This window comes from Lonchura striata, chromosome 5 (assembly GCF_050655825.1).
Source record: "Lonchura striata isolate lonStrDom1 chromosome 5, ASM5065582v1, whole genome shotgun sequence".
NCBI lineage: Eukaryota > Metazoa > Chordata > Aves > Passeriformes > Estrildidae > Lonchura > Lonchura striata.
The window spans coordinates 51,292,074-51,317,445 of NC_140707.1; the positions used below are offsets into that span (position 1 = coordinate 51,292,074).

General features: G+C 46.0%; 1 protein-coding gene across 4 annotated transcripts in view; it reads left to right on the forward strand.

Moving 5' to 3' along the window:
• Window positions 1–8,114, forward strand: part of IFT43 (intraflagellar transport 43) — a 46,398-nt gene extending 38,284 nt beyond the window's left edge. For all 4 annotated transcript variants that reach the window (XM_085582204.1, XM_085582205.1, XM_021542795.3 and 1 more), the window contains 4 exons: window positions 3,377–3,449; window positions 4,791–4,866; window positions 5,204–5,266; window positions 6,071–8,114. In XM_085582204.1, the coding sequence (XP_085438330.1) occupies window positions 3,377–3,449; window positions 4,791–4,866; window positions 5,204–5,266; window positions 6,071–6,181 (323 nt within the window). In that variant the 3' untranslated portion in view covers window positions 6,182–8,114. The remainder of the gene's footprint in view (window positions 1–3,376; window positions 3,450–4,790; window positions 4,867–5,203; window positions 5,267–6,070) is intronic.
• Window positions 8,115–25,372: the final 17,258 nt, after the last annotated feature.

The following is a 25,372-nucleotide window of genomic DNA, read 5'->3' on the forward strand; positions in this document are numbered from 1 at the left end:
GGAGGTGGAGGGGAGTTTGCATTTGTCATCTGGTGTTTGGTGCTCACTCATCTTTGCACAGGCCATTTGTTCACTTCATTGTTCACTACATTGCAGTGACCTGGAATCTGTGAAGGTGTGTCCTTTTTTGCAGTCATTTCTGAGGTTTGCCTACATGGGCATGAGAGCCTGGCCAGAAAAGTATGTGTCAAGATTCTGCACCAGAAACACAGGTTTATGGAAAATGATTTGAAACCCCCACACTGAACAGGAGAGGAAAAATGTGGGTCACAGAGCAAAGCACACAGAGTGGGGGTTTGTCATACAACTTTGTTGTTGAAAAAAGATGCAGTGCGAGATTGGCGTGGTCCTGTGAACAGTTCTGCATATACTAATGTTATATGTAAAGCCTCCCTGCAGCTAGTGGGAGTATTAAAAGTAGAGCATATGCCTACTCTCCTGCAGCACAATAGCCCATGCTGTGCTATTCCCCCCTGCAGCTGCCACAACTTAGGTGTGTTACCAGAACTTGTAGGAAAAAAAGATGTGGGTCTCAAGAAGAGAAACCAAAACAATTAAGAGGCTGGAGAATGAGTGGGGGTAAGGTTGGGTCCTTGGAGATAGGTGAGAGCTGAGACACTTTGCAAACTGTACAGAGAGAAGGAAGAGGGATTGTGCTAAAGTGGCACTGTGGGAATTGGCAGAGGGAAGAGATAGTTATGAGTAATAAGTGAAATAAAGACCCAAATATTTCAGGAATTATTTGTCCCTCATAGCAGTTAGCCTAGGGACCCGATATTTTCTTAAAATCTGAGACATTTCTGTACTGTTTCCTGTCAGTCTCACAGTCCTTCTAGGCATTGCTTCTGCCTAGAAATGGGCAAGGCATCTGCACTTTGCAGTAAGAACAAGTGTGCACTGGCCTTTGTTGGAGGGGCTGGCAGGGGCCCCCAGAGCTTTTCCAGCTCTTCTGTCTGAAATATATTCAAAGCGTCTATAAAATATTAGAGCCTTGAATTTCTTTTGGAAATAATTTCTAAGTGATCGCCTGAATTTTGCTAATATAGAGTGGAGGTTGTGCTCTGCAAGGGGTTTAGAAGTCTTTCCATGCCAATGAGATAACATCAGCACTTAGAGAACCCAGGAGTCTTTGTGAACCTGCAAAATGGAAGGAACATCACTGATCAGGGCTCTAAGTTTGCAGCTTTTTCTAGTGTAAAAAAAGATCAACAAAACAAAACTGGGAAGAGTAAGACTCTTGAAATAGCTGCCAAAATGAGCACTAAGTGAAGAAGTTCAGTTTCCTGCAAGCAGGAAATTATATTTCTACTGTCAAAAGTGGATAAAGATCTGACCTTCTCCTGCTTTGTGGGTAAAGACAGCTCTGTTCCCAGGTAGTTTTTAATTTACTTGTGCTTGCTGAGAAATGTTCATAGTCTCATCATAAAAGGATAAATTAGTTCAGGAGAGGTTAAATGGTTTCTCATTCCGATGCTCATTTTCCTGGACTTAACAGGGCAACTCTGCAGAGAACTTCATTCCCTGCTTTGGACCAATCTCACCAGTCTGCTCCTTCCTTGGTTCTTGATGCTTATATACAGGGACTTCCTCCCACATTATCCCTGAGCAGATTTTACCAGCTGCCTCCACATGTTGCTCTGTCTGTCCATGGAGATGCTTTTGTCCCATAAATGCATTTTGCTACAAGTTTTATCAAGAGCTGGGAGCCTCTGCAAGGAAGAGCCAGTGGGATAGCAGCTTCTACCAGGTATTGTCCTCACAAGCAGAGGTGGGGAGATCTGCCCCAAATGCCCAGCGATGCACAGGTGAGACATTCCTTGCACTTGCCTCCTCTGCCTTAGGGACAGCCTAGGGGCTGTTGCTGCAGTTTCCCTTTAAATGTCTTTGGGAAGTTTGCTGCAGTTGGAGAACCTCTTCACCAGCACCGGCTCCTTGGGAGCTAGAAGGCACAGCTCTGCTGAAGCCGGCCAAGCTGTCACTCCTCTTGCCGTGGCCATGCTCCTGACAGCCCCTGTCCCGCTCAGCCTTCCTCCAGGCAAGCAATTAGTGAGAAATCCCACTGTGTGGCCAGCTCCGGAGGGCCCTGCGCCAGGGCCCGGCTGACCCGTGCCCTGCTGCAGCTGGGCCAGGGCTGCCTCCTGGCCAGCGAGCGGGGGCACACGCGGACGTGCAGCGGGGAGGGCAGCCGAGAACCTGCGCAGCTCTGACAGGGGCCGGACACGGGGCTTCTCGGGGAGACCCTGCCCAGGGCCCTCGGCACCATGGGTGGGAATGTCTCTCCGGCTCCTGAATATTCATCTCAGCCTGGCTGAAAAATGGGGCAAAGCCAGGCTCAGCTGCCTGCTGCCATCCAGCAGTAGCGTTGCTGCGCTGCCGGCAGAACTGGGAGCAGGCTGCTCATTCCAGTGCTGAAGGGCCCAGCTCTGCCTGCTTACTGGGCAAGTGCAACCTTTTCCCTGAGCCAAACCAGCTTCTCCATGGTTTGAGGGCTCGGGGTCTCTGGAGAGCTTTTGTGGCCTTGAGTCTTTAAAGGAGCTCTGTATTGGTGTTCTCTGCTCTTGCTTTGTGCCTCCAGTTACTTTGCCTCTTCTTTCTCCTTTTTCTGCACTCACTTTTTGCAGTGCTTTATCAAATAACAGACTGTGCAGTGCTTTCAGGACCTTGCTTCTTTAGCAGGATGCAAAGCACACTCAGTTCTTCCTCCTATCCTCAATTCTTTTGTTTCTAGCATCCTTTTAAGTTTGAGTAGCCATTGTCCTTGTGCTGGGAATACTCAGTGACCTTCAGCCATTCCAGAATGACACTGGAAATCATGAAAAGGTTTGTGACGATACAACTAGACATGTGTTCCCTAGTGTTTGTATCTGCTAGACCACCAGCACTTCCTTCCTGAGGAAGGTCACAGGCTTCTGCACAGCCTGAGACCCCAACAGCAGATCTTTCAACATGTAGTTTTATGTGGATTCTCTCAGTTTCTGTCCCGTGCTTAATTTTTAACAGTCTAGGTGACTGGTGTCTGAATAAATGATAACACATGACAAGCAAATTCTTGTCAGTTCATGATGGCAACATAGGCAGCAAGTGGTACAGGTGACTTCTTTTGGCTTCAAGGTTGTGTTCAGATGCATAGTCCAAAGCCTGTAGAGCCTTACCTGGATTAATCTGTTCCTCTTGCAAGATTTCTTATGACCTCAAAGTTTTATTGACTTGTTTAAATATTAAACAATGTATTTTTAATTATTGCTAAATAACTGTTTTGTGTTTCCCTCTAATAAGAAACAGGGTGCTTAATATCTGTGAAGCAAGGGACCTTTGGCTTCAGTGAGAGGAGAGCACAACATTCCCCACTTACTGCTGCTGCTTTCTCGTGTTGCAGACATTCCTGTGATCCCTGACTTGGAGGATGTCCAGGACGAAGATCTGGCCATGCAAGTGGCATCTCCCCCTAGGTAAGAGCACTGCCAGGTGCTCTTGAGGCTCTCATCAGCAGTGCAAACTGGCTGGTGAAATTAAACCCATCTTACTCATGCTCTTTGGATGTCAGCAGCGGTGCTGCTCAGCAGGATTTGGTGCGGTCTTTTGTGACAGTAGTGCTGCAAGCTGAACAGCACAAAATTCTTGTTTCCTATTACACAGAGAAAGCAATAACTGCATATTCTCTCTATATATAAAAGACTTACCTTAGAATAATGTATTTGATATTGCAAAACCAAACTCTCAAATGTAGGGAATTTCTTAATTTAAGGTTTCCTGCATAACCCCAAATGTCTCCAATGCACATGCATTATCACACACGCTTTAATTTTGGTGGTTGTAGGCTGCTTTGTTCTCCACAGGATATCCTTATTACTCAAGTGTGTAGTTAATTTGCAAAGTACAATCCTGTTGTTTGAAGGGGCTGACACAGTAGCCTTGGAGTCAGCTCAAGGAAGACCAGAAAGTTTTAAGAAATGAAACTTAAACATACCAGGAAAGTCTTCTTTCCTCTATTGGGCCTATTGCCAAGGTCATAGACTGGAATTTCTGTTGATCCTTATTTGCCTCTCTCACAAGTGAGAAGTAGTTATTGTAATTGTATAGCTGTTAACAAAAATAATTGACAGTTTATGTAGCAAATTTAAAATTAATCTGTCTCTAACTGGAATTGATTTGTTTTTCTCTATTTTTAAACTAAAGTTATCTGATCCTCATATATTCATAGTTTTCTTGCAGTAGAAATGACAAGTGATTTTCCTGGACAAACACAAGAAAATTAAATTAATAGATGTCTTTTCTATTATGTTGGATCACTTGTGAAGGCAGCTATGGTACAAGATTGTATCATCCCCCTACACCATGCTTTTCTTGGAAGGCTACATTTTAGGAAGTCATATTTAATAGCTCTGATGCAGCTCCAACATGAAAAGCCAAAAATCCTTACTATTACCTAGCTCGTATGATGTTGCTCTCAGAGGTTCCTTTGCTAAGGCACTGGGGCTGTTTGAATGCTCACTATGGTCTTTTCTTTCTAGCCCTTGCAACTAGTCTGTGGATCTTCTTTTGGCATGCTGGTTTCTCTGAGGGTGTTCATGGTTGTTCCACTCCTATTTTTATGCATGTGCACACCCTGGTACATAGATTTGTCAGTGACTGTTCATTTGCTGACTGAGCTGTGCTTCTGTCTGGGTACGTCCATCTTAAGAGTCTGCATGGGGGATGTGGACACTGGAGATGTCACCAGATGACTGTTCATGCCACCTATGTGCTTCAACACTGACACAGGCTTGTTCTCTGACCCTTTCTGGCTGCAGTGTGCAGGTGAACCGAGTGCTGACCTACCATGACCTGGACAAAGATCTAATGAAATATGCTGCCTTCCAGACTCTGGTAAGTGGATTTTGCTATGGGCTGGCCAATGTGAATCCCTCTCCTTCTGGACTCATGTCATCCTCCACAGTGATACTCAGTTGCACAAAATACACAGTCTTATCATCCAGAGAACTTGCAGTCTCCCTGTAAGTCTATTCCTCTCTGCAACATGGCTTTTATACTTGTTTGTGTCTGTAAATAATGTGGATACGGTATCTGTTGCTCAGATGAGGTTCTTGCTGTTGTCCTGGACAAAGTGACCCATATGAGGCACATGTGGCGATGTCTAACAAATTATCTGGTGAAATTATGGTGTTCATTTGCTCAGTGTCTGTATGACTCTGTTTGTTCATAGGATGGGGAGGTAGACCTGAAGCTCCTCACCAAAGTTTTGGCTCCAGAGCATGAACTACGAGAGGTAAGTCTTTGTTTTGTGGAAACACCAACAAGGTAAAAGCTTCTTGTGTGTCTCAGACTGTACTAGGAAAGGGCGTGTTGTCAGTGCTGGGGAGAAGAGATGTGAGGAGGAGCTTGTCGAAGCTGTTGGAGGTTTGATTTCCCCAGCACATGATTTTAAAGATAGATAGTTCTTTCTTGGTGTGAGTTTATGGCATCACTATGATTGGCCAGTATGAAGTATGAAGGAGCTAGTCAGGAAAATGTGCGAAGCCTAGTACTGTCAGAGATCCCTGCAGAAACAGGGATCCTTGCAGAATCCCTGCTTTGTCCTTTGGTGGTCACTATTAGCTACAGGTGGTTCTACAGAAAAGTATAGAGGGACAAAGGCAGAAAGCATTTTGGGTTTGGGCAGGGTTTTTTTTAAAGCAGGACAGAACAACCTCAATACAAGTGGGTGGGCAGGAGCTCAGGTCTTGCAGCAAAGGATTTCTGCAGCTTTGAACAGCACATTTCAGCAGAAGTGTGGAAGAGTGGAAGGGCTTCTTTCTGCGCTCTTCCTGGGAGTATCTAATATTAACAATTGTCAACAAATATGTCCTTTTTGGAATTTTAGAATATGAATAATTATTTCCACATTTTATAATTGTATCAGATAGTCACATTTCATTCTGGCTAGTATTCCTGCTCTAGCCAGGTGTATCTGAGACTTCCCTGGTCAGGGCAATTGCCTTTTGGTTTCTCTCTTTGCTGTTCTGGCATTGTTCAGAGAGCTTTGGGTGACATAGTAACATTTCAGCATGTTTGTCTTTTTTCCTCTTGGTAGGATGATGTCAGCTGGGATTGGGACCATCTCTTCACAGAGGTGTCATCAGAACTAGTGACTGAGTGGGACCTGGGACAGTCGGAGAGGGAGGACCACCTCAGTCTCCCATAGAGCTCTGACACACCAGATGTCTCACACATCCATCTCCTGTAAATAGTTAAGCACTTAAATTTTATATTCACTTGTTTGTATTTGAGAATGTATTTTAGACACGAAAATAAATAGGACCTTGCTTCATAAAAAATTGTCTTGGGAGATGTTTTGGCTATTTTTTAATAAGAATTTTTGTTCTCAAAAGAAATTAATTCTAAACACAATAAAATATTTACTTACAAAGAGTCATTCCACCTCAATAGCACCTCTACAGATAACTGCAATGGCTGATCTTTTCTCTATGGAAACACAGTCTCTCTGGAGTGGACCGTCATACAGTGGAGTGTGGTTTGCACTGATGGCATTCATAAAAGCTTGGGCTGATATGACTTGTTTTCACAGGGCATCCAGGTTACCATCTTCCTCACAACGGACACCTCAAGTTGTCAGGATATCTGATTTACATTTCATCCAGCAGCTTCCAGCCTTTCCTTGTTAGTTTAATCTCTCTCTTGGAACATTACTTCTGTACTGGCTCAGGAAGCAGCACCACCTATTAAACTGCTACTTCTTACAGCCCCTCTTTATACCTTGAGGTTTCCCAGCTAAATTCTGACTAGGCATAACCTCACTTAGCTTTTGCAATCACATGAAACCACAGCCTGAATGGAGATAGCTTCAGGCATAGGTACTTTGCAAGGAAAATGTTTATTCCATGTGTATGAAAGAATGGAGCCTGATGCTCTTAAACAAGGTTAACTCCCCGGTGGGTGTCTCCTTGGAAGCAAGTAACTCACTCTTATTGTCATTATCTAAAGAAAAACTCATTTCGCTCTTAATACCTTGTCCCTGTAGAACAGTGGTCATCATTTGCAGGGAACAGTAACATTAGTTCTAAACTAATGTCCTTCAAAGCCTTGCCCTGTTGGAGAATCTTGCTATATACTTCTGGGAAGTACAGGTGCAGGGAGGAAGCTTGCTGTTCTGCTTTGCTTTGCTTGTTTGGTTGGTCTAACAGAGTGCTGCATTCTCCCTTTTGTGACAGCAGGACAGGTCAAATAGCTCACTGTGAATTCACAGAATTTCAGGTGAGAGCTGACATGCCAAACAACTTTACCAACAAAAATAATGGGAGGCTTATCTGTCCTAAGGAAACTCTAAATTTTTACAACCAAGACATCTCTCCTATAACTAGAAAACTAAGTGAGGCATAAGCTTTGGAGGCCATTGTATGGAAGATAATCTGAAAGTCTTTTTCTGAGCAGAAAAATCTGTTTTAGTAGGAGTAGAAACTTCCCAGGTGAGCTAACATCTACTTTTCTGTGACACTTAACGATTCCTGGCCAAAGAGAATTTAGAGGGCTTAGTACATCCAGGAAAAAACAATTAATTCAGCAAACTAAAATAGGTTAGTAAATCAGACAACAAGTTAGTCTAAGAGGAAAAACAAATGGGTGTTTGGGGAAGCTGGGGACCCTGAACAGGGATACTCTGGGGTGGGAAGCAGGTGTGTGTGGGCCAGGCCTGTGCCCAGTCTGGGACCTTGGTAACACAGCAAACACCTGGGAAGAGCTGGAGAGAAGGGCTTGAAAAAAAAATGCCAGCCTCATCTATTTTATGTCAGGAAGAGGTATCCTTGATTATTTAGTCTGACCTGCTATAATACAGGCCATGGCAGAGTCCTGTGAGAGGGAGCTGAGGTTTGCCTGTCTTTCAGAAAGGCAGACAATACTCCTTCCTGGTTACTTTTTAATAGATTATTGCCCTTATGGTTTAAAATCTGCTTTATTTCTATACTGAGTTTTTGAGTTTCATCTCTTGTTTCTTGCGCCTGTTTACTTTCACCTTTCCATAGCCGCGCTGTCAGATATTTTCTCCTTGCTTCAGTATTTATGTGCACTGGGATCAAGTTGTCTCTTTAATTTCCTTCAATAAACTTAATAGACTGAGACTTGTTTCCATGTTTCTTCCATTCCATGCACAGCTGGAGGAGGGGAGGTAGGTGTTGGGCTCCTGGCCCTTCTCCAGTAAGTTGTTCCCACCCACTTTCCTTTCACAGTTGTGTTTTGGTTGCAGTGTTGGGAAGATGAATAAGACCTGTTGCTTCTTCTTTCTCAGGTCATGGTGCTGTCACATGCATGCTACTGTCCTTACTAAAGAAGAACAGTGAGCTGCTCTTTCGTGCCCAGGCTTGTCATGCACCAGTATGTATGGGCTGTGACAAAGCTGCGTCAGGAACCCACATTTCTGACAAGCCCTTTGGAAATAGCATGCAGGAGAGGAAATGGCAGGTGTAACTTTTCCTTCTAAATTGCTTTGCAGTCTCTCTGGTTGAGCCTCCTCAGGTGAGATAAGAAGAAGGATCAGTTTTCAAGATAGTGGCCCCAGTTCCTAGGAACTGAGATCAGCCCTCTGGGCTGTGCCTGGCCAAGGCATAGAGTAGTATTCCCTTGCTGTTCTCCACAGACCCTGTATTGCAGAGGGGTAATGAAAGGTACACTTGTGTGCTTAGGGCCACACAACGAATCTTCAGCAGAATCAGGGTTAGAAATTAAGAACCTCAAGTTCCCAATTCAAACATGGCTTTCATATACCTGGCAAGCGTTTTCCATCTTCAATTCAAACATGGCAATTCAAAGTAGAGCAGTCTTGCTTAGTCTTTGTTCTTTCTGCTCTGCACTTACATTGCTGAGGAAGAGCTGCAAACCTGTCAAGGTGTGTGTGTCAACAGCATGTTTAGCTCAGTGAGCTGGCATGAGGTGTCTGCCCAGGGACTTGATGGGATTCTGGATGGATGTAAATATCTACCAGCAGATAGCTTCTGGCAGACTCAGAACTCAATAGAGCAATACTGGGCAAATGATGAGCTTCATCACAGATAAAGTAAAAGTAGTGAATAAAGGAAAAATGAAATCTAGGTTCTATTGGTTTTAGGACTATCTGGCTTTGCTTGTAATAATCCATATGGTATTTATAGGCTTTCTTGGAGATGCCTTATTAGAGTGCAGTTTGTCAGTAATGGGGGAATATTGGGGCTGAGACAGCCTATGAAACATTGGAAGAAATTGAGGAAATAAAAGCTGAAAAAATGCCAGACCCAGCAACTTTCCATTAAAGAGCCTCTTAGAGGGATTCTGACTGGCTGTGTGATAAAGTGTGATAAAGTGAGTGGAGGTCGGGGGGAGCTCCTATGTTAATAAGCTGGAAAGGCACTGCTGTTCCTCTCTCCAAAGCATCTCAGGGAAAGTGGAATTAATTCATGGCATATGCTCCCAGCATCTGCCACGGTGACCCGGAGTGGCGGGAGCCGAGTGCCAGGCAGTGCGAGCCAGAGGCCGTATTCCAGCCCCTCTCCCGGGCCTGTGCTGGCGTGGGGGCGGCGTGGCTGCTCCAGTGGCACACACCCAGCTGCCAGCCTGCCGCGGCCCGTGACTGCCGCAGCCCGGCCGCAGCATTGCTGCCTCTGAAGAAGGAGAGATGCTCTAGGCTTGGGGAGGGAGAAGGGGATATTTGGATATAGAAGAGACCACTTTGAATGAAAGCTAATCCAGTTTGTCCCAAGCAGCTTAAATTCCTTCCACAGCATTCCCTGACCAAGACCTCCCTTCTCCAGCCGTCTGACTTGTGTCTCATCTCATCTTGTTATGAGTTTTCCTTCTTTCCTACCATATCTTTACAGATTATTTGATCCTCTCCTTGAGAGAGAGAACAGATATATTTGGTGTTAGATGGGATTTCATTCTCTGTTTAATGGCTTCTGGGAAATAACTTTTCACACCTTATTTCCCCTTGACTGACCCAGACCACTAGTACAGAATGCTGTGGTAATCTTTGCCTGTGCTTCATGATCTGTCCATGAGCTTTCCCTCATGAAAGGGTACCCAGGGCCAACCCTCCAGGCTGCTCTTTCTGCAGCCACATCCTTCTACCTTTTTGGACAGCTGCCTGAGATATGGGACACTTTCATGGCCTGGAGAACTGACAGAGCCAGGAGAAACTGGAGTAGTGGGTGATCCCCAGACAGGGTAGAGATGCCTCATGCTGCCTTTGTGCTCTTCCAACAACTGCTCCTTGCAACCTCTTTCCTTGTGCTGCCGTTTGAAATGTGGTGCCCCAGTTCTGGGCTGTGCAGGGATGGTGCTGTGCCGAGTGAGGGCCAAAGCAGGGCAACATGAGGGGTCCACAATTGGGTGCCCTGGTGAGACCAGTCCTGTCAGGGCCATGCTTTATCCAGAGAGTGACCTGCACTCCTGGCAGTCACAGCCTCAGAAGGACCCTGATTGATTCAGTCATCAATGCTGTGTGGCGTGGATGGCCAGAGTTCCTGAGCCCACTAATCTCTCTGCCATGATCCCTGGGGAGATGAAACATTTCCTCCTAGTGCCCTGTTACTTGCATCTGCCCCAGCAGGCTGCTCTGCACAGACCTCACTGGGGCCACAACAGCTCCATGCCATAGGCTCTCTTATCAGGCTCTATCTCCTGTCACTTTCAGGACCACTTCATTATCCTTTTATTAGCCCTCTTCTCCTGCTTATCGTTATTAATAATCACACTGGATCAGCTGGAGTGCTGACAGCTGCCCCTTGTCTGTTCTTTCTGTCTATTTTAATCCTGCCTGCTTATCTGAAATAAACCTGATCCTTTTTCTTTTAATTAAAGAAATTTGGTGAGCCAGCCCCTCCTCCATGCAGAGATAGGACTGATCACACCAGTGATATGGAGGGAGCAGGAAAAGGGGCAGATTACTGGGTGACAGTGTTTTCCACAGACCAAATATATGGGATGTCAGAGTAGAGGCTGGAAGAGACTGAGGCCCATGTGTTGTGAGAAGAAACACAGCACTGGGTCATTGTGAGGTATTTATTTTGGGGTCTCTGTGTCTGATCCAATGTATTGATGCAGGGCTGTGTGACTACACTGCACCAGTGCAATACGAACAAGGGAGATCTGTTCACCTCTCTTTGTTTAGCATGGGTGGCAATAGCAATGCCAGACTCAGAGCTGGTGTGAGTGGCCTGTATGAGTGCCCAGGGCTGCTGGGATCACTGCAGTTCCTACAGGGACTAGAGGAATTTGTTTTTCTGTTCTTTATAGTGCTGCCAGGGGATGCAAGTTCTGGTCTTCACAGCGATGCTCCTGCTTTGTGCTTCCACAGGCATTGCTTCCTGGGGCCACCGATCTCGTCCTAGTCTCTTTAAAATGCCTCACTGGGCAGTTTGCTTGAGTTGAAATATTTGTGATGTCTGTAGGGACAGGTCACTCAAGGAAGGGCTGTGCAAATAGGCTGGGAGAAAATTGTTGTGCTAATTCACACTTTTATGAACCCATAAACTCAAATCTGCATTCATTGCAATCTGCAAAGTGACTGGAGTGTGGGCTGAAATGCTTAGAAAGTGTTAATCAGGGGTCCGTAACAAAGCAAAACGCTCTGAAGTGCAGCAGCAGGAGCTTGGCCATAAGTAGCAGGAGTATTCATCCTTAGTGCTAAACAGGCCAGTGCTTTGGCTCTCAAATGCTTCATTTCCGATGCTCATGTTGCAGGTTGACTGAATGCGTATGTGCCTTCTGCTACAGAATATGGCAACTGGCTCGGATTTGTTGGGCTGTTTCACCCGAGAGGCTGTGGGCCTAGGAAGGGTATAGGGCAGAACTTCCTGATGCTCAAGTGAGAGTGTAACTTTGAAATCCTGTCAAGCAGAGCCATGCTGGCTTCTGTCCCTGTGCTTCTGTTGCTTGTGAGTATTGCAGCTGACTGGGATGAATGGTAACCTGCAGTTGAGATGCTGATGATGGAGCTGCCCCAGTACAAAAGATCTGGAGCTTCACAGATCCTTTAAAAGTACGTGATTCTCTAGCAGTCACAGACAAGAATTGTGTATGGTGACATTTTTGCTGTTGCTTCTACATGAAATGCCCTGCTGCTTACAGAAAATGTCTTCATCATTACTTAATGTTGAACAAAATGTTTGGGAGATGAGAACATGCAGGATTCACTTGCCTAAACTGATATATTTTTAATTGATCAGCTTTTATTATCTGGCCCTACTCCTTCAGCAAATATCACTCCTTTTTTGGACCCAAGTAAGGAAAATTCTCAGAATGGTTTTTGGCCCTGAAATGATGAGGGACACTGTACTTGATGTTGTGGAACATTTTGAATCAGCCAAAAGAGATGGACTTGCTGTCCATGTGATAGACTGAAGTCTTGCTCTGATCATTATCCTGATCAGCAGAACTACTCACGAAGCCAGGAAAATGCCTTGGGAAATTGCCAAAGAATTTGATCCAGTTCAAGCAACCTGAGTGCCTGGAATTCCAAAGCCAAATTGGAGCTAAGCTCGTGGCTCCCTGTGACCTACAAGATTGTATGTGAGGATGGCTGTAGGCTTGGTGAATCAACCTCACAAATAAATGGGCAATAATAGTTCCGTCTATGGTAGCTGTACCTGAGCTCATGCACAGCTAGTCCAGACAGCAAACCCTATCTAACCCAGAGGGACAAGAAACAGCCTGGACTTGCCCTGCTGAGTGCTGTAAGTCCTCTTCTTTAGGACCTGAGCTAGTTCCTTTAAAGCCTCTCTAGTACTGGCCTCTGTATTGCTCAATGTCCCACAGTACTCTTATGCACTTCCATGGCTTTCAAACCCATAGTCCCCAAGACTTAAGATCCTGTGTGTCCCTGTGCACAGGGGATTGGATGCTCTTCATTTCATACAGAGGGACCAGAATTGTAGGCTGATAATTCAAGTTCTCCAGGGTCCCACTGTGAGACTGTGACACAGCTAGGAACCGAATCCAGCACCTCTGAGCATGCATCCAGTTTCACAGCCACATTACTTTGCTAACTGAAATTATGCACAAGGCCGATAATATATTTGTTTATTTTGATTTTCAGCCAAGAGCTGGTTTCAGGCTATGGATCTCCTTCCAGATGTTTATAAACACAAAGTAAATCTTTATAGTGTTTTAAGTCTCTGTACAAAACATCTTCCTCAGGAACAGCACCAGCACACTGCCCACCTGGTAGTATGCCCACTAAGATAGGAAACTGTAACCATGTCCTGCAAAAACTGCTTTCTGCCATAAGGCTGCTCTGCTCATCCCAGAAATAGGCAGGGAAGGGGATGAGTTGTGAATGAGCCTGACTATTTTCCAGTGCAAACTCTGCAAGTCTGAAGCCACTAGGGCTCTTCAGCCCATTGATGGCTCTCTCTACAGAGAGTTCTGCTGAATTCAGCAGAAGATGACCATAAAGAAGGGATGGAAAAACTCCATGCTGAGAGATGCATAGGTAAGGCTTTGGTAAGTCATACAGTAGTATACTGCCTTAAGATTATCTGAGGAAATGCAGTGGGTTATGTTGTTTGGTGGTTTCTTAAGCCACATGGTATTCAAGAGCCTTTAATGAAACTATGGGCCCTGCCTGTTCCAGGGCCTATATGCTCTTGTCAGAGGGTACCCCAACCCCAACATAGTTCTTATCAAGTGAGACTGGTTGTGGCACTGTCTGTGACAGCTTCTTGTAGCATAAAACAGACAAAGAGAGGGCTCTGTAAGATATCTATGCATGACATGTAATTGAGTATGGAGTTTGGAGAATATTTGTTCAGTAAGGGCAACGTCACATTACTTAAATGTACTTGGAATAGTTGTGTGGGTCTAAAACATTCATCCTTAACTTGTCAGATAAACAAGTTTTTTGTTTTCATAAAGTGGACTTACATCTGTGTCATACTGGATACAGGCCTTTACTTGGGTGGAGGGTGTCCCTGTGTCATACATAGCATACCTATATCTCATCAGCTGAGCAGGTTCTGTCTTGTTGGGCCCAGGGATCTGTTTGTCTATCAGTATAACACATATAACACATATACTGATAGACAAACATACAGTATCAGTGCACATGCGCTAGTGATGGCTGGGCTTGGAAGTATTTATGGCAATTAAAATGTTTTGCCTGGAAGCTGTTTTGGGGCTTTTTTGAAGTGAGGATTTTCAGACTTCAAGGTGTTAACAGCTCCTCTAAATGGTTTTGTTTTTTAATTGCAGCAAATGACTGTGGAGCCATTAAACATTCGCCTCTCTGCAGTTGTTTCTAAGCCCTTTCAGTCCTTCTTCTATTTATTCTGTTTAATTCAGTCAGGTAGCTTCAGGGCAGTGAAGATCAATACTTTACTTTGATAGAAAAGAGTCAGGTTTGAAACATAGAGATAAAACTGACACATTTTGTATAAATTTAATTAAAAATGCACCTTTAGTGGGTTGTTGCAAGCACAAAGCCAGCCCTCCATCTAGCTATCTCTCTGTCTCACTCTCTGTCTCTCTCTTCCCTTTCTTGTTCCTAACAGGAAGATCTCTAAATCTGCCTCACCAACAAAGCACCTCGTTTTATGATTTTTGTCTTGAAAGTTTAGCACTGAGGGAGCAGGATAGAAGGGATGTGAAATTCTAAACAGACCTTCTGCTCTCTCTGTGGTCCCATTCCTTTTGGTGGTGGTGGCTGGGGGAGCAAGGAAGGAGCCAGCTCCCTAGTGCACAAAGGAGGGGAAAGAGGCAATTTTTAATTTTATTTATTTATTTATTTATTTTTTTAACCCAGCAGATTGGACACCCTGGGGCACTTTCTGTTTGGATCTGTAGCTTTCCTCCATTCCTGACTCCTCTTCTTGCTTTGTTAAACTGAGAATTATTTTTCTGATTACACGTGCATCCCTGATCCCACTAGGACAGTGCTGGCTACAAGGCAGTGTCTTTATTCTCTCTTTTTCCTCCCCTGCTCCCCCTCATTTCTTCCCTCTTCCTCTCTCCCTAACCCTGCAGCCAGTGGGCACATTTGTCTTGTGTTTTATAATATGGCCCCTTTCACCCCCTTCCTCTGCATATCTCTCTCTGTCTCTCTCTCTCTCTCTCTCTCTCCCTCAATCCTGTTTGGCTCAGTTCATTTTTCACTTGAGTGCCTTTCCTCCCAGACTTCCCTCTGCTCCAGCCTCCCTCTGCTCAACACCAATAAAACACACACAACACAGGTAGAACAAGGTGCCAGGGCTCAGTGTGACAAACGACTCACACACCACTCAATAACCAGGGCTGTAAATTGCCCTCTCTTCACCCTCTGCCGCCTTCTGGGGACAGCAGCTTGGCTGGGCCCTTGCAAAATTGGCTGTCCCTACAGCATGGGATCGGGAAGTCCAGTGGGAATTGGACACTGCCACCACTCTGGCAGAGACTTTTCCAGTGCTGTCTTTTGGGGTTGTGGATTTAGTGTCTTTTGTTCACTCCCCACAGCCATGCAGCCCAAGGGGCTCCAGGGAATTGTTGGAAAATGGGGATTGTGCCACTACAGGGTGCGAATGACCTGCCTGGCCTACACACCACCTATTTAAGTTATATTTTGTGTCTGAGAGTTTCAAGATTTGTTCCATCCATACAAGCTTTGGAAGGGTTTTAAAGGGAAGGATGATTCCTGAGGGTCTCTGTTTATTGGCTGGCAGCTCTGGCTGAGCACCATGTCACCTCTGAGAGCAGGGCCTCCACGGCTGGTGTTTCCTGTGTCTGCACCAACCCAGCTTAAGCACCTCAGATACGTACTCCCTACTGCTGATCCATGGCCTGGCCTTCCCTGGGAAACAGCATTGCCCTGGCTGTGCATTCACCTTGCACATTGTGTTGGTGCAGTGCTTACAGGGCTTGGAGCTGTGCACTCGTGTTCAAACAAACTTACAGGAGAGAGAAGCAATCCACCACCTGAGAAAAAGAGACCACCTGTCAAGGGACAGGCAAGGGCAAACAAAGAGTAACAAATAAATGTGAGCAGCACCTCTCACAAGCCATTGGCACCTGCAATTGGCTTCTTCCTGTGTCTTTAAAAGCCCTATATGCTTTGTACATTATGGATGGTGAGGAAAAGGGAGCGAGGGGACACTAAGCAGATGTCATTGGAAGAGGCTGGACAGAAAGAAAGGAAAGGATCTAGGAGATAAGCTTGACCCTCATACACAGGCCAGGCGAGATTGTGAAGAAGGCTGAAGGACAAAGAGGCACAGCTGCATATACTGAAGTAGCAGCAAAAATTAACCTGCCTGATGGGGCAAAGGAGACGTGGTGTCTGCTTGCCTCTCCATGGCCCAGGTGATCTGGGGGGTGTGTGTTGCTGTCTGTGGGTCAGCATGCAGGCAGTTCCCAGCTTGAGGCAGAGCAGGGGCTTTAAGATCCAGCAGCAGAGAGAGATGTGCAGCTACTGCTCAGAAATGTACTCTTTGAATCCCATTGTGTCTGACTTCAGCTGTCAAACTGCAGTTGCTGGGAATTTTGCTTGAGAATCAGAAGATGCTGTACAGGTGGTGCTGAGTTGTGCATCCCACAAGATGCAAAGTGGGATCCACGCCCAACAGATTTCAGGTGCCAACCCCTCTTGTCTTAGACAGTTGCCAACTCTGGCAGATGTGCATGTTTCCTGTTACTGGTTTCATTTGGCTCTGGGATTCCTCACCATCTCTCCCTGAGTTAATTTGTGGCAGTAATATACGTAGAACATCTAGCCTTGTATTTGCAGGAGGCTGCATTTCAGCTGTGAATGAGGAGCGCATTTTGTAATCTTTTAACTAGTGCTTTCGCTAGTCAGTGTAAAAGGAAACTATTCATCTTTGATCGCCCTGTGCCTCATCCTGTACTGGTGTCTCCTCTCTGCAGCTCAGGCTGCTCAGTTTTACCGGCAGTAAAATCACTTTACCAGCTGTAAAAGCAGAGAGTTGATGAGCTAAAGCGTGATGAGTTAATTCTGTCAGTTTGTCTACATAATATCGGCTGGAATACCAGTTCAAGTTCTCCTGAGTATTCGTGGAGGTGAGTGCTGGGGGCTGGTTTCTCAGGGAATGCGCCGGGAAGGAGCGTGCCGCACACTGCGCGTTGCAGACGGACAACTCTCGCGTCTGCTGCCTTTAATCATGGCAAATGAAAGTTTCTAAACAGCGGAAGATGCCAGGCTTTGTGCTCTGCCACCGGAGCTGCCTCTGCGCCGCCGTCAGTGCCGGTAATTGCAGACAGAAGCTGCTTTGTGTTAAAATGGCATCGGTAATTGAAACGGAATTCAGAATCAGGACCCTGCAGGCACCGCTCGGTGAAAGAAGAAATAAAGATCGTTTGGGTCACATCTTTTGTAATTTGCGTTTAATAATCGTACCAGGAGGTACATACAAAGGGAGAGGAGAGATAAGACACAGCCCGCTCCCCCTCCTCGCTCTGCCTCGCAGCCTTCCCACGGAATGGCGCTGCCTGGCGGGAGCCCCGCGCGGCCCCGCCCGGGCTGGGCGCGGGGCGCTGCGGGCTCCCTCCGCCGCGGCTCGGGGCCAGGCAGGAGAGCGGCTCCTTGCGTTCCTGTTAGACTGGATGCTTGATTCTGGTCTTACGGTTAGGCTGAGGATTTATCGGCCCAGGTGCTGGCTCTTGCCCAGTTGGATCTGGTTCAGCATCAGAAGGCACTCCCACTGGTCTGCAGTTTCTGAGGTTCCCATTGAAATGGGATCCTTTTGTTATCCTTCGACGGGCTTCTGCAGTTATGCCTATACTAGTATATTCAAGAAAATGCAAGCTGTAGGACATGGATCATGATGAAATGTCCTAAATTTCTCCTGCCACAGCACAACGAGGCCTTCTCTGTTCTGCTTCTGGGAAATGGAATATTGCCTGTGCTCCCCACGAATTTCAGCCAGGCTGTGCCTGAGAAGACACAAGTTGGTGGGTACCAGCACTGTGCCAGGAAAATGCCCATGCTGGAAAAGCCCCAGTACTAGAGCTTGTGCCCTGGTAAATTAACTTGTGTGAATTGTGTGAACCACAAAGCCTTGTGGTTCCTTCTTGACCTGTTTGGTGAGTGACTTTTGATCTCAGAATATTGGAGTTACCAGGAAAAAGCCATGTAGTAATAAAAATATTGCAGATGCTCAGGAGAGAACTGTGGTACAAGACACAAAGATCCTGTCAAAGACTGTGAGGAAAATGTAGGTGCATTCTGAGTGCAGGTAACTTCTGTTCTTTTTGGCTTCATGCTATGCATAGCTGGTGCTTGTTTGTCCCTGGAAGAAGATGGATGCAATCTCTCTTTCCTTCATATTAAAGTGCTTAATCACAACAGTGCTTCAGCTGTAGCCAGTGCTGTTCCCAGTCTGCCTTTTAGAGCAGGATAGTGGGTTGGATAGCCCTTTGGACTAAGCTGGTACAGCCTATTTCTGTCATGCTCCTGGCAGCTTGTAATGGTGTGCTTCTGCTGGGCTTGCCATGGAGGTTGGGCTGAAAGCCCCAAAGAAGCCACAGCACGGTGGTGATACAGACCTCTTTCAGCCTCATACTGTTCAGGGACATTCAGCTGTTCCTGCAGTGCCCAAAGCGTGCACTCCTAAGTTTCTGCTCTGAAGGCTGCATCACCCAATATAGGGTTGCCTTGTTCCCCTTAACCTAAGGCCCTGTTCCTGAAGGAGCTAAACCTGTCAGATACCTCCACCATAACCTCTGGTGTGGTCGAGACCTATGACATGTCATCTGAAATATGAGAACCAAGATGATCTGGTTCTATGATCATAAAGTCTACTGATCTGCCATGTGATTTCCCTAAGCTTTGGCTCTGTTGAGCCTTGCTGTAGTGCAAATATAACCCAAATTTCTTCTTCAGTAAAAAAAACCCCAGCAACATTTTTATTTCTTGTGCCAAATCCAACCACAGGAAACTCACACATAAGAAATGGTAGTTTCCATTTACATATATTCCACTTTGGTGATTTTAAAACCCAGTGACAACCTGGGAGCTACTCTAAATCCAGATGCGATGAACACTGATGCAAGCAGAAACAGACCATTCCATCCTTGAATGGATCTTTACCAGAAATTTCTAGTCCATTACGGGGGAACAAATGCAGCTCTGTTTATCTTTGTTGGTGTCCCGTTAATTTCAGTGGAAAGAAGCACATGTTATTGCCTGGGTTTATTTCATGCAGTGTACATTTTCTCTACCATTAGGCTTGGCTCAGGGACAGGCTTCATTGTCACTTTTGAGGATACAAAGGAGACATCTCCAATGTCTAGCAACTTCCCTATGCTCTGTATTGGTACTGTAACCTCATGGTTTCCCTTGCACACAAATTCTGCATTTCTTCCTTAAGCTGCTTCTGGCAGCTCACCATTTCACAGTTCTCGCCTATGGCCAGGAAGAGCATCATCTGTCAGCTACATCTGGAGCTGCCATCCTGCCTTCTCCCAGCAAGCCCAAGGGGTCCTTTTCAGAGGGCCAGAGCAGCAGTTGTGACAGGAGAAATTTAGGCTGGGGAGAGGTACCTTGACTTTTGCTAGTTGTAATTGCAAGGAAGAATCTTGTTAAATTTTAAGAACAAATATCCTGACTTTTCTTTAGCCTACAGAAGGCTAAACATGACTTGGCATTCCCTTGCTCAAATGTTGTCAGTAAGTACTCAGAAGTAAATACCCAGACACCAGGAATCAGATGAAGGAGAGTATCTGAAAGAGGTAAAGAGTTTCTCATCATGGTAGAGAGAGTGTCCAAGCTCTGTGTAACTATATGAAGACACACAACCTTTCCTTCTGCCTGAGAAACTAAGGCTGAATTAGCTTTTGGGTGCAGCAGCAGAACTGCTGGGGTGCCCCTAATTGGCTTGAGGCAATCCATGCACAGAACTGTGGATGCTTTGGCTTTCTCCAAGCCTTCTTCTCACTTCATGGATGGCAAGGATTTAGCAAGCATCACCACATTAATCCTGCTCCTTGCCAGCATTTCAGGAAATGACAGTGTCCCAGCCCTGCAAAGATCCCCAGGTGAGCTGCACTGCTGCATAGGCATGGCCTTCTGGCTGGGCATGCACGTCCTACAGTGTCATCAACCATGGTGAGGTGCTGTGGCAATACTGCCCTACTGCTCTCTTTTCTCCTTGGTTCAGAGTCAAATCCTCAGGTTTTGACATCTCCACACTCTTCCTCAGTGGAGAACTAGAGAGCTGAGGTGGGTGGTCACACATTAGGTGATAGAGAGAAGAGAAATCTTGAAGAAGAAATGAGCCCTTCAGGCTTTGCCTTGCTTTAGTAATACTCTTGGGAGGCAGTTTTCATGGACCTGCTGTTTGGCCCTCCGACAGCTGTGTCTCCATTATGCTGTTCTGTTAGAGCTCCTTTTGTGTGTTTGCAGAAGATGTTAGGAGGATGAGGCCAAAAAACTGTTGAGAACATCTTTCCTGTACATCTTTCTCACATGCCCCTTCCATCACTACCCATCCCCACACAGAGATTACATCTGTACTTCCCATAAACTCACCTGGGAACCCCATACACCCACACCTACACACACTGACACAAATGCACCAGAGTCTTATTTTCTGTGTTCTCTGACCTTCCTTTCCTCTTCCCATCTGTTTGTTGAATAATTCCTGGCTAAATAACTTTCTCTGGGCAGCCCCTGGGCTGGGGCACAGGGACTTGCCCCCTCTCCTGCCTGGCTGTCCAGGGGGCCTTTGAACATGTGTTTCTGGGAGGCAGACACCAGCTGGCTGGGTGACATTTGCATAGTCAGCTAAAAGCCCATGAGCTGAGCTGGGAACGTCTGGAGGAGCCCATGGCAGGATGGAGGGAAGAGGGAAGCGCTGGTCAGCTTGAGGTCAGCTGGAACAGATTTCTCAACAAACAGACAGATGGTGAAAGGAGATGAGGGGTGGGGGGAGCATGCAAAGGCTCCTACATCAAATATATTAGTCACTGAATGCAGTATAAGTGACCAATGCTCCTATGGGGATGGCAGTCACCATGTTGCTTCCTTCCAATTCCATGGGGTGGATGTATAGGGCGAGCACAGGCTCTCATTGCTCTTTGTGCAAGGAAGGGGAACAGGGTGGACCCTGGAGCAGGGAAGGGGCAGGGAGAGGCATGGGCCTCTATGGGGTCCCAGTGCTGTGAAGCAGCAGCAGGAGCTGGAGACTCCATGCAGCCTCCTGCAGTGAGCCAAAGGGGCCCTGTTGCCCGAGCTCCATGCAGGCACCAGCAAGGCTGCATGACCATGAGGACTGACCTCCAGTTTGTCTGGCCACACTGACCTCAGAAAGCATCACCCATCTTGGCAGGTTTGAGACTGGGGTTTGTACAGTCCCAAGCACAAGGTACCTTCATCATACAGATCCCTCACGTGGCTGTTGTTCCTTCCTGATGCTTGCCCCACTTCCCCCCCCTACTCCAGCTAATTTAATTGGACTGAAAATAATAAAGCAATCTGTATGGTTTTGCTCCTACAAGGACATGTCTTTGCCATTCCAAAATAACAGCAAAACATATTTACGAGCCCCTGTGCTGCCTTTGCCCTCTCTGCTGATCACCGTTCCCGGCTGCCTGACTGCTTTCATGCTCTTTTCCCTCTGCACAGCCCATTCCTCAGGACAGAAAATACTTTATTTTTCATCCCACAGCACCTTTTGGAGCACTGGAGAAAAAAGCATTCCCTTAGCATGGGAATTACTCAGGCAGAGAGAACTGACTTTTGTCCCCAGTGCTTAGAGTGGCCACAATTGGATACTTCAGGATAAAAAGGCCAGGAAACACTATAATGGACAATTAAGGTCTAATCCACCTAGAGATTACTGTTTTCCTCTTTCCAAGGTGTTTAGCAATTGCCATATGTCCTTGACCAGAAAGGTTTACAAATTACTTGTTGTCTTTAAAATCCTGGGCTTCTATCCTCCATGTACCATTGGTAACTGCTAGAGGCTAGTTATGCACTGTAATATGAAGTATTCCCATTACATATACAGTTTTGTTTTATTCTTCAGGAGAAATGGAAATGTAATTTATGTAATTTTTAATGCACTTTGGGGTTTACTTTTTTTTCCCCCCTAATGCTGTTGCCTAGATGGTGCTAAAACCTCTCCTGAGGGATGCAAACACATGTTACACATGTTCCCCATGATGACTGCAGGCAGACAGATGTTACAGGAATGTATAAGGAAGGTTGTCACTCAGGCCAGCTAGAAGCAGGGAAATTCTACATAAACTCCTTGTGTGTATGATCTCATCCCATATAAAGTGGGTCTGCATGTTAAGCAAAACTGACAAGGTTCTGATGGCACCAATAAACCTTAATTGCCCTGGTCTCACCTGGGACCCACACCCAGGAGCTTCATTTAAGCCCAGCTTGGGTCACTCATCACCCTCCTGAGCTGTGTTATAGTTCTGCCTCTCTCTGGCTTGGCCTCATTTCCTGACCTCAGACCTATGCTGCAGCAGTGTCTTCAGCCCCAGCTCTTGCTGCTTCTGATGGGACTCCCTGTGAGCCCTGGGCCTGGCTCATCACTTTGCCATGCTAGGGCCATGGGTGGGCCCTGTAACCCACATTCAGCTTTGCCTCTGAGCACCTGCTCCAGCTCTGCAGGACCACGCCTTGATCGGTGAGGACACTGTCTGGGCTGGGATCATCCTTGGCTACCATCTCATGCCAGAATTTCATTGTCACTTTTACCTTGTCCTGGCTTAGCTTCATTAGCAGCCTCTTCATGGTGATGGTTTTTTTTTTTTTTTGGAAGTCCAAGTAATGGTGTCTCTTTTCTCACAATTATATCCAGAGATTTCCAGTAGACTATGGATGGCTGATTTTCTTTTAGAAAAGCATTTCTGACTTTCTCTTGGTTTCCATTCCTTTTTGATCTTCCAGTTTGGTTTGTTCCCTGTAGCCTGGAGATGCTAATGCACAGAAGCCACTTACAGCCTAGACTGTTGTGTGACCACTGGTCAGTGGTATAATCCTCTGCACCCTAAGCAGTAAATACAGAAATTCCCCCTGACTGCTCAGATCCTGCCTTCGACTTCTCCAGTTAACTCTAGAGTTTTTTAATGTAAGAACACCTATTGGGAAGAAATGGATCTTATCTTTCAACAACACTGCCTGAATTTCTAACCTATTAAGTACTTTTTTAAACCCATAGTTTCTTAAATAATTGACTCCTCCAAAGTACCAGGTTGTCTTAACTCACCCCAGCTCCCTTTGCATCTGATCTAGATGTCTCTGTTCTGATATACTGGAAATGAGCAAGAGAGATGCCCTTCGCAGTCAGGAAAGTGTCATGCATGCCTGTTACAAGATAGAAATAGTAATTGTTATAGGAGCTCACTATATATGAAGCAAAAGGAAATGTACTGCCATTGTTTTTCTCAAAAAGTCTTGAATTTGATCCTCAGGACCTTATTTATCACTTGGAAATCCTGTTAGGATTTCATTAGAAAACTTGCAAATGCCCCAAGTTTTCTGAATTCTCACAGAGGAGGCTCTTCTGTCTTAGGTGTAAGTTGTTCTGTTGTTCTGTGCCTTGTGTTTGCCCTCTAAACAGGGAAGAGAAATGTTCAGTGCAAGTGTCCCATGCAACCATCAGAAAGCTGCATTTGTGCTGTGTGGGGAAGTGTGGTGGGATGCAGAGGGGGGCTCACCACACAGGCTGTCTCCACCTGCCACTTGTTCTTGTTTGGGTCCGAGGTGCTCCTCAGTCTGAATGTACCTCTGCAGCCTGCTGTACTGTCTGAATTGCCACCAATGAAGTATGCAGGGAAGGAGAAAATGAGGTTGTGCCAACTCTCTCTGCATACACACCTTATCAGAAACCCTGCCAACTCCTGGAAATCTGAGTGCTTTTGTACCTCCAAACTTAAACGTGTGCTTCTCACTCTGTGGGCAGCTGCTGCCAAATGCCCAGTTCATGTTTTGTTTTATGAATCCCTTGCTTCTATGAGGCTTTATTATTATTATTCTTTGAGCTAAAATAGATCCATGACCTTGTGGGACAAGGACATCAGCCTGGCTGGCAGTGTACATGCTTTCTTGTGCTTGCACTCTCCCTCCCCTCCACAATTACTCTTCATGCAGCACAGAAAATAAAGCACTCCAGCAAAATATGACTGCCCCTCTCAATGGGAGGTCACCAAGGCTTGGGCTAGCACAAGAAGAAAGCCCAGGGAAAGAGCTGCTGCTTTTCGATTTATGTGCTGGCTGGGCAAAAGGAGAGACTGCTGAGCGAAAGGAAGGTACTACAGCAGCTGCTAATTGTAATCACAGCTCAGAGCTGTGTAGAAGGTGGCAGGAGCAGCAAGAGAGACCTTCTCTCCTGGCTGGCAGGAGTCCTTGATTTCTCTTCTTGCCATGGGTTTGAGAGGAACAGGACAGGTCTATGTGTCTGGTTTGTGACATTGCATAGCACAGTTGCTGTGCCTCTGCCATAGCCAAGGCTGCCCCTGCATTTGCCTCTTTTCCTTGTATTTCTTTTCAAGCCTTTCTCATACCTGGACAGTTTTATGCACTAGTTGTATACCTGAATAAACAAACACTTTTCTTGTCTCTGTGTCCAGCTCTTGGTGCAAAGAGTTGGGAAGTTGAAGAACTTGCCTACTCCTTGTGCTGGGCATGGGATGCTCATCATGAGAATCCCCTTATGCACACTCCACCATCCTTTCTGTTCACATCTGGACATCGGGGTTTTTGAAGCTGAATTCAGTTTCCTGCAGCCGAGTGCAAGATGCTGCAGTTCCCAGGGTTGTGCAAGGGGGATATGACATTTCCTGGTATGGCTGAGCTCAGACAGGGACCTGCTGTTCCTTGCTCCTGCTTCTGTCCGCTCTGAGCTGGCAGCCACAGAAGATCCTGCCTGAATGTGAATTTCAGGCACATGTTCCACATTGCCACTGAGGTGAACATAATTTCTCAGCACTGGTAATGATCCATTCCCTACATGCTGAATCATATGCTTGATCCCAGGACCATGCTGGAGCTCAGATACTCCAGATAGGAACTTGAGAGGCGGGGTGTGGGCAAGACCTGAACCCATGCCTTTGTCAGTTTTTCTGAACTCCACAAGTCTGGCATAGATTCCCCCGAATCCGAATACCACTCCTCCACCTCTTCCATGGATGAGCAGATATTACTATGATAAGCCTATGTTTTTCTCATACTCAGAAGGAAGGCTATTACTGCACTAGTCATAGCAATCAAGTATGTTTCTGGCTGAGAGGGAGGACAGGCAGAGTCCCTCCAGCATCACTAGAGGTCTCTCTTTATCTGTATGTGCTTGTGTGTAGGCCAATGGGAGAAAAATACACTTGCTCAGAATAATTTCTTTATCTGCTTCTTCACGTGTCACAGCCCTGTAGAACATGCGAGCCCAGGAAGTCCTTGGTTCAGTTTCTCTGG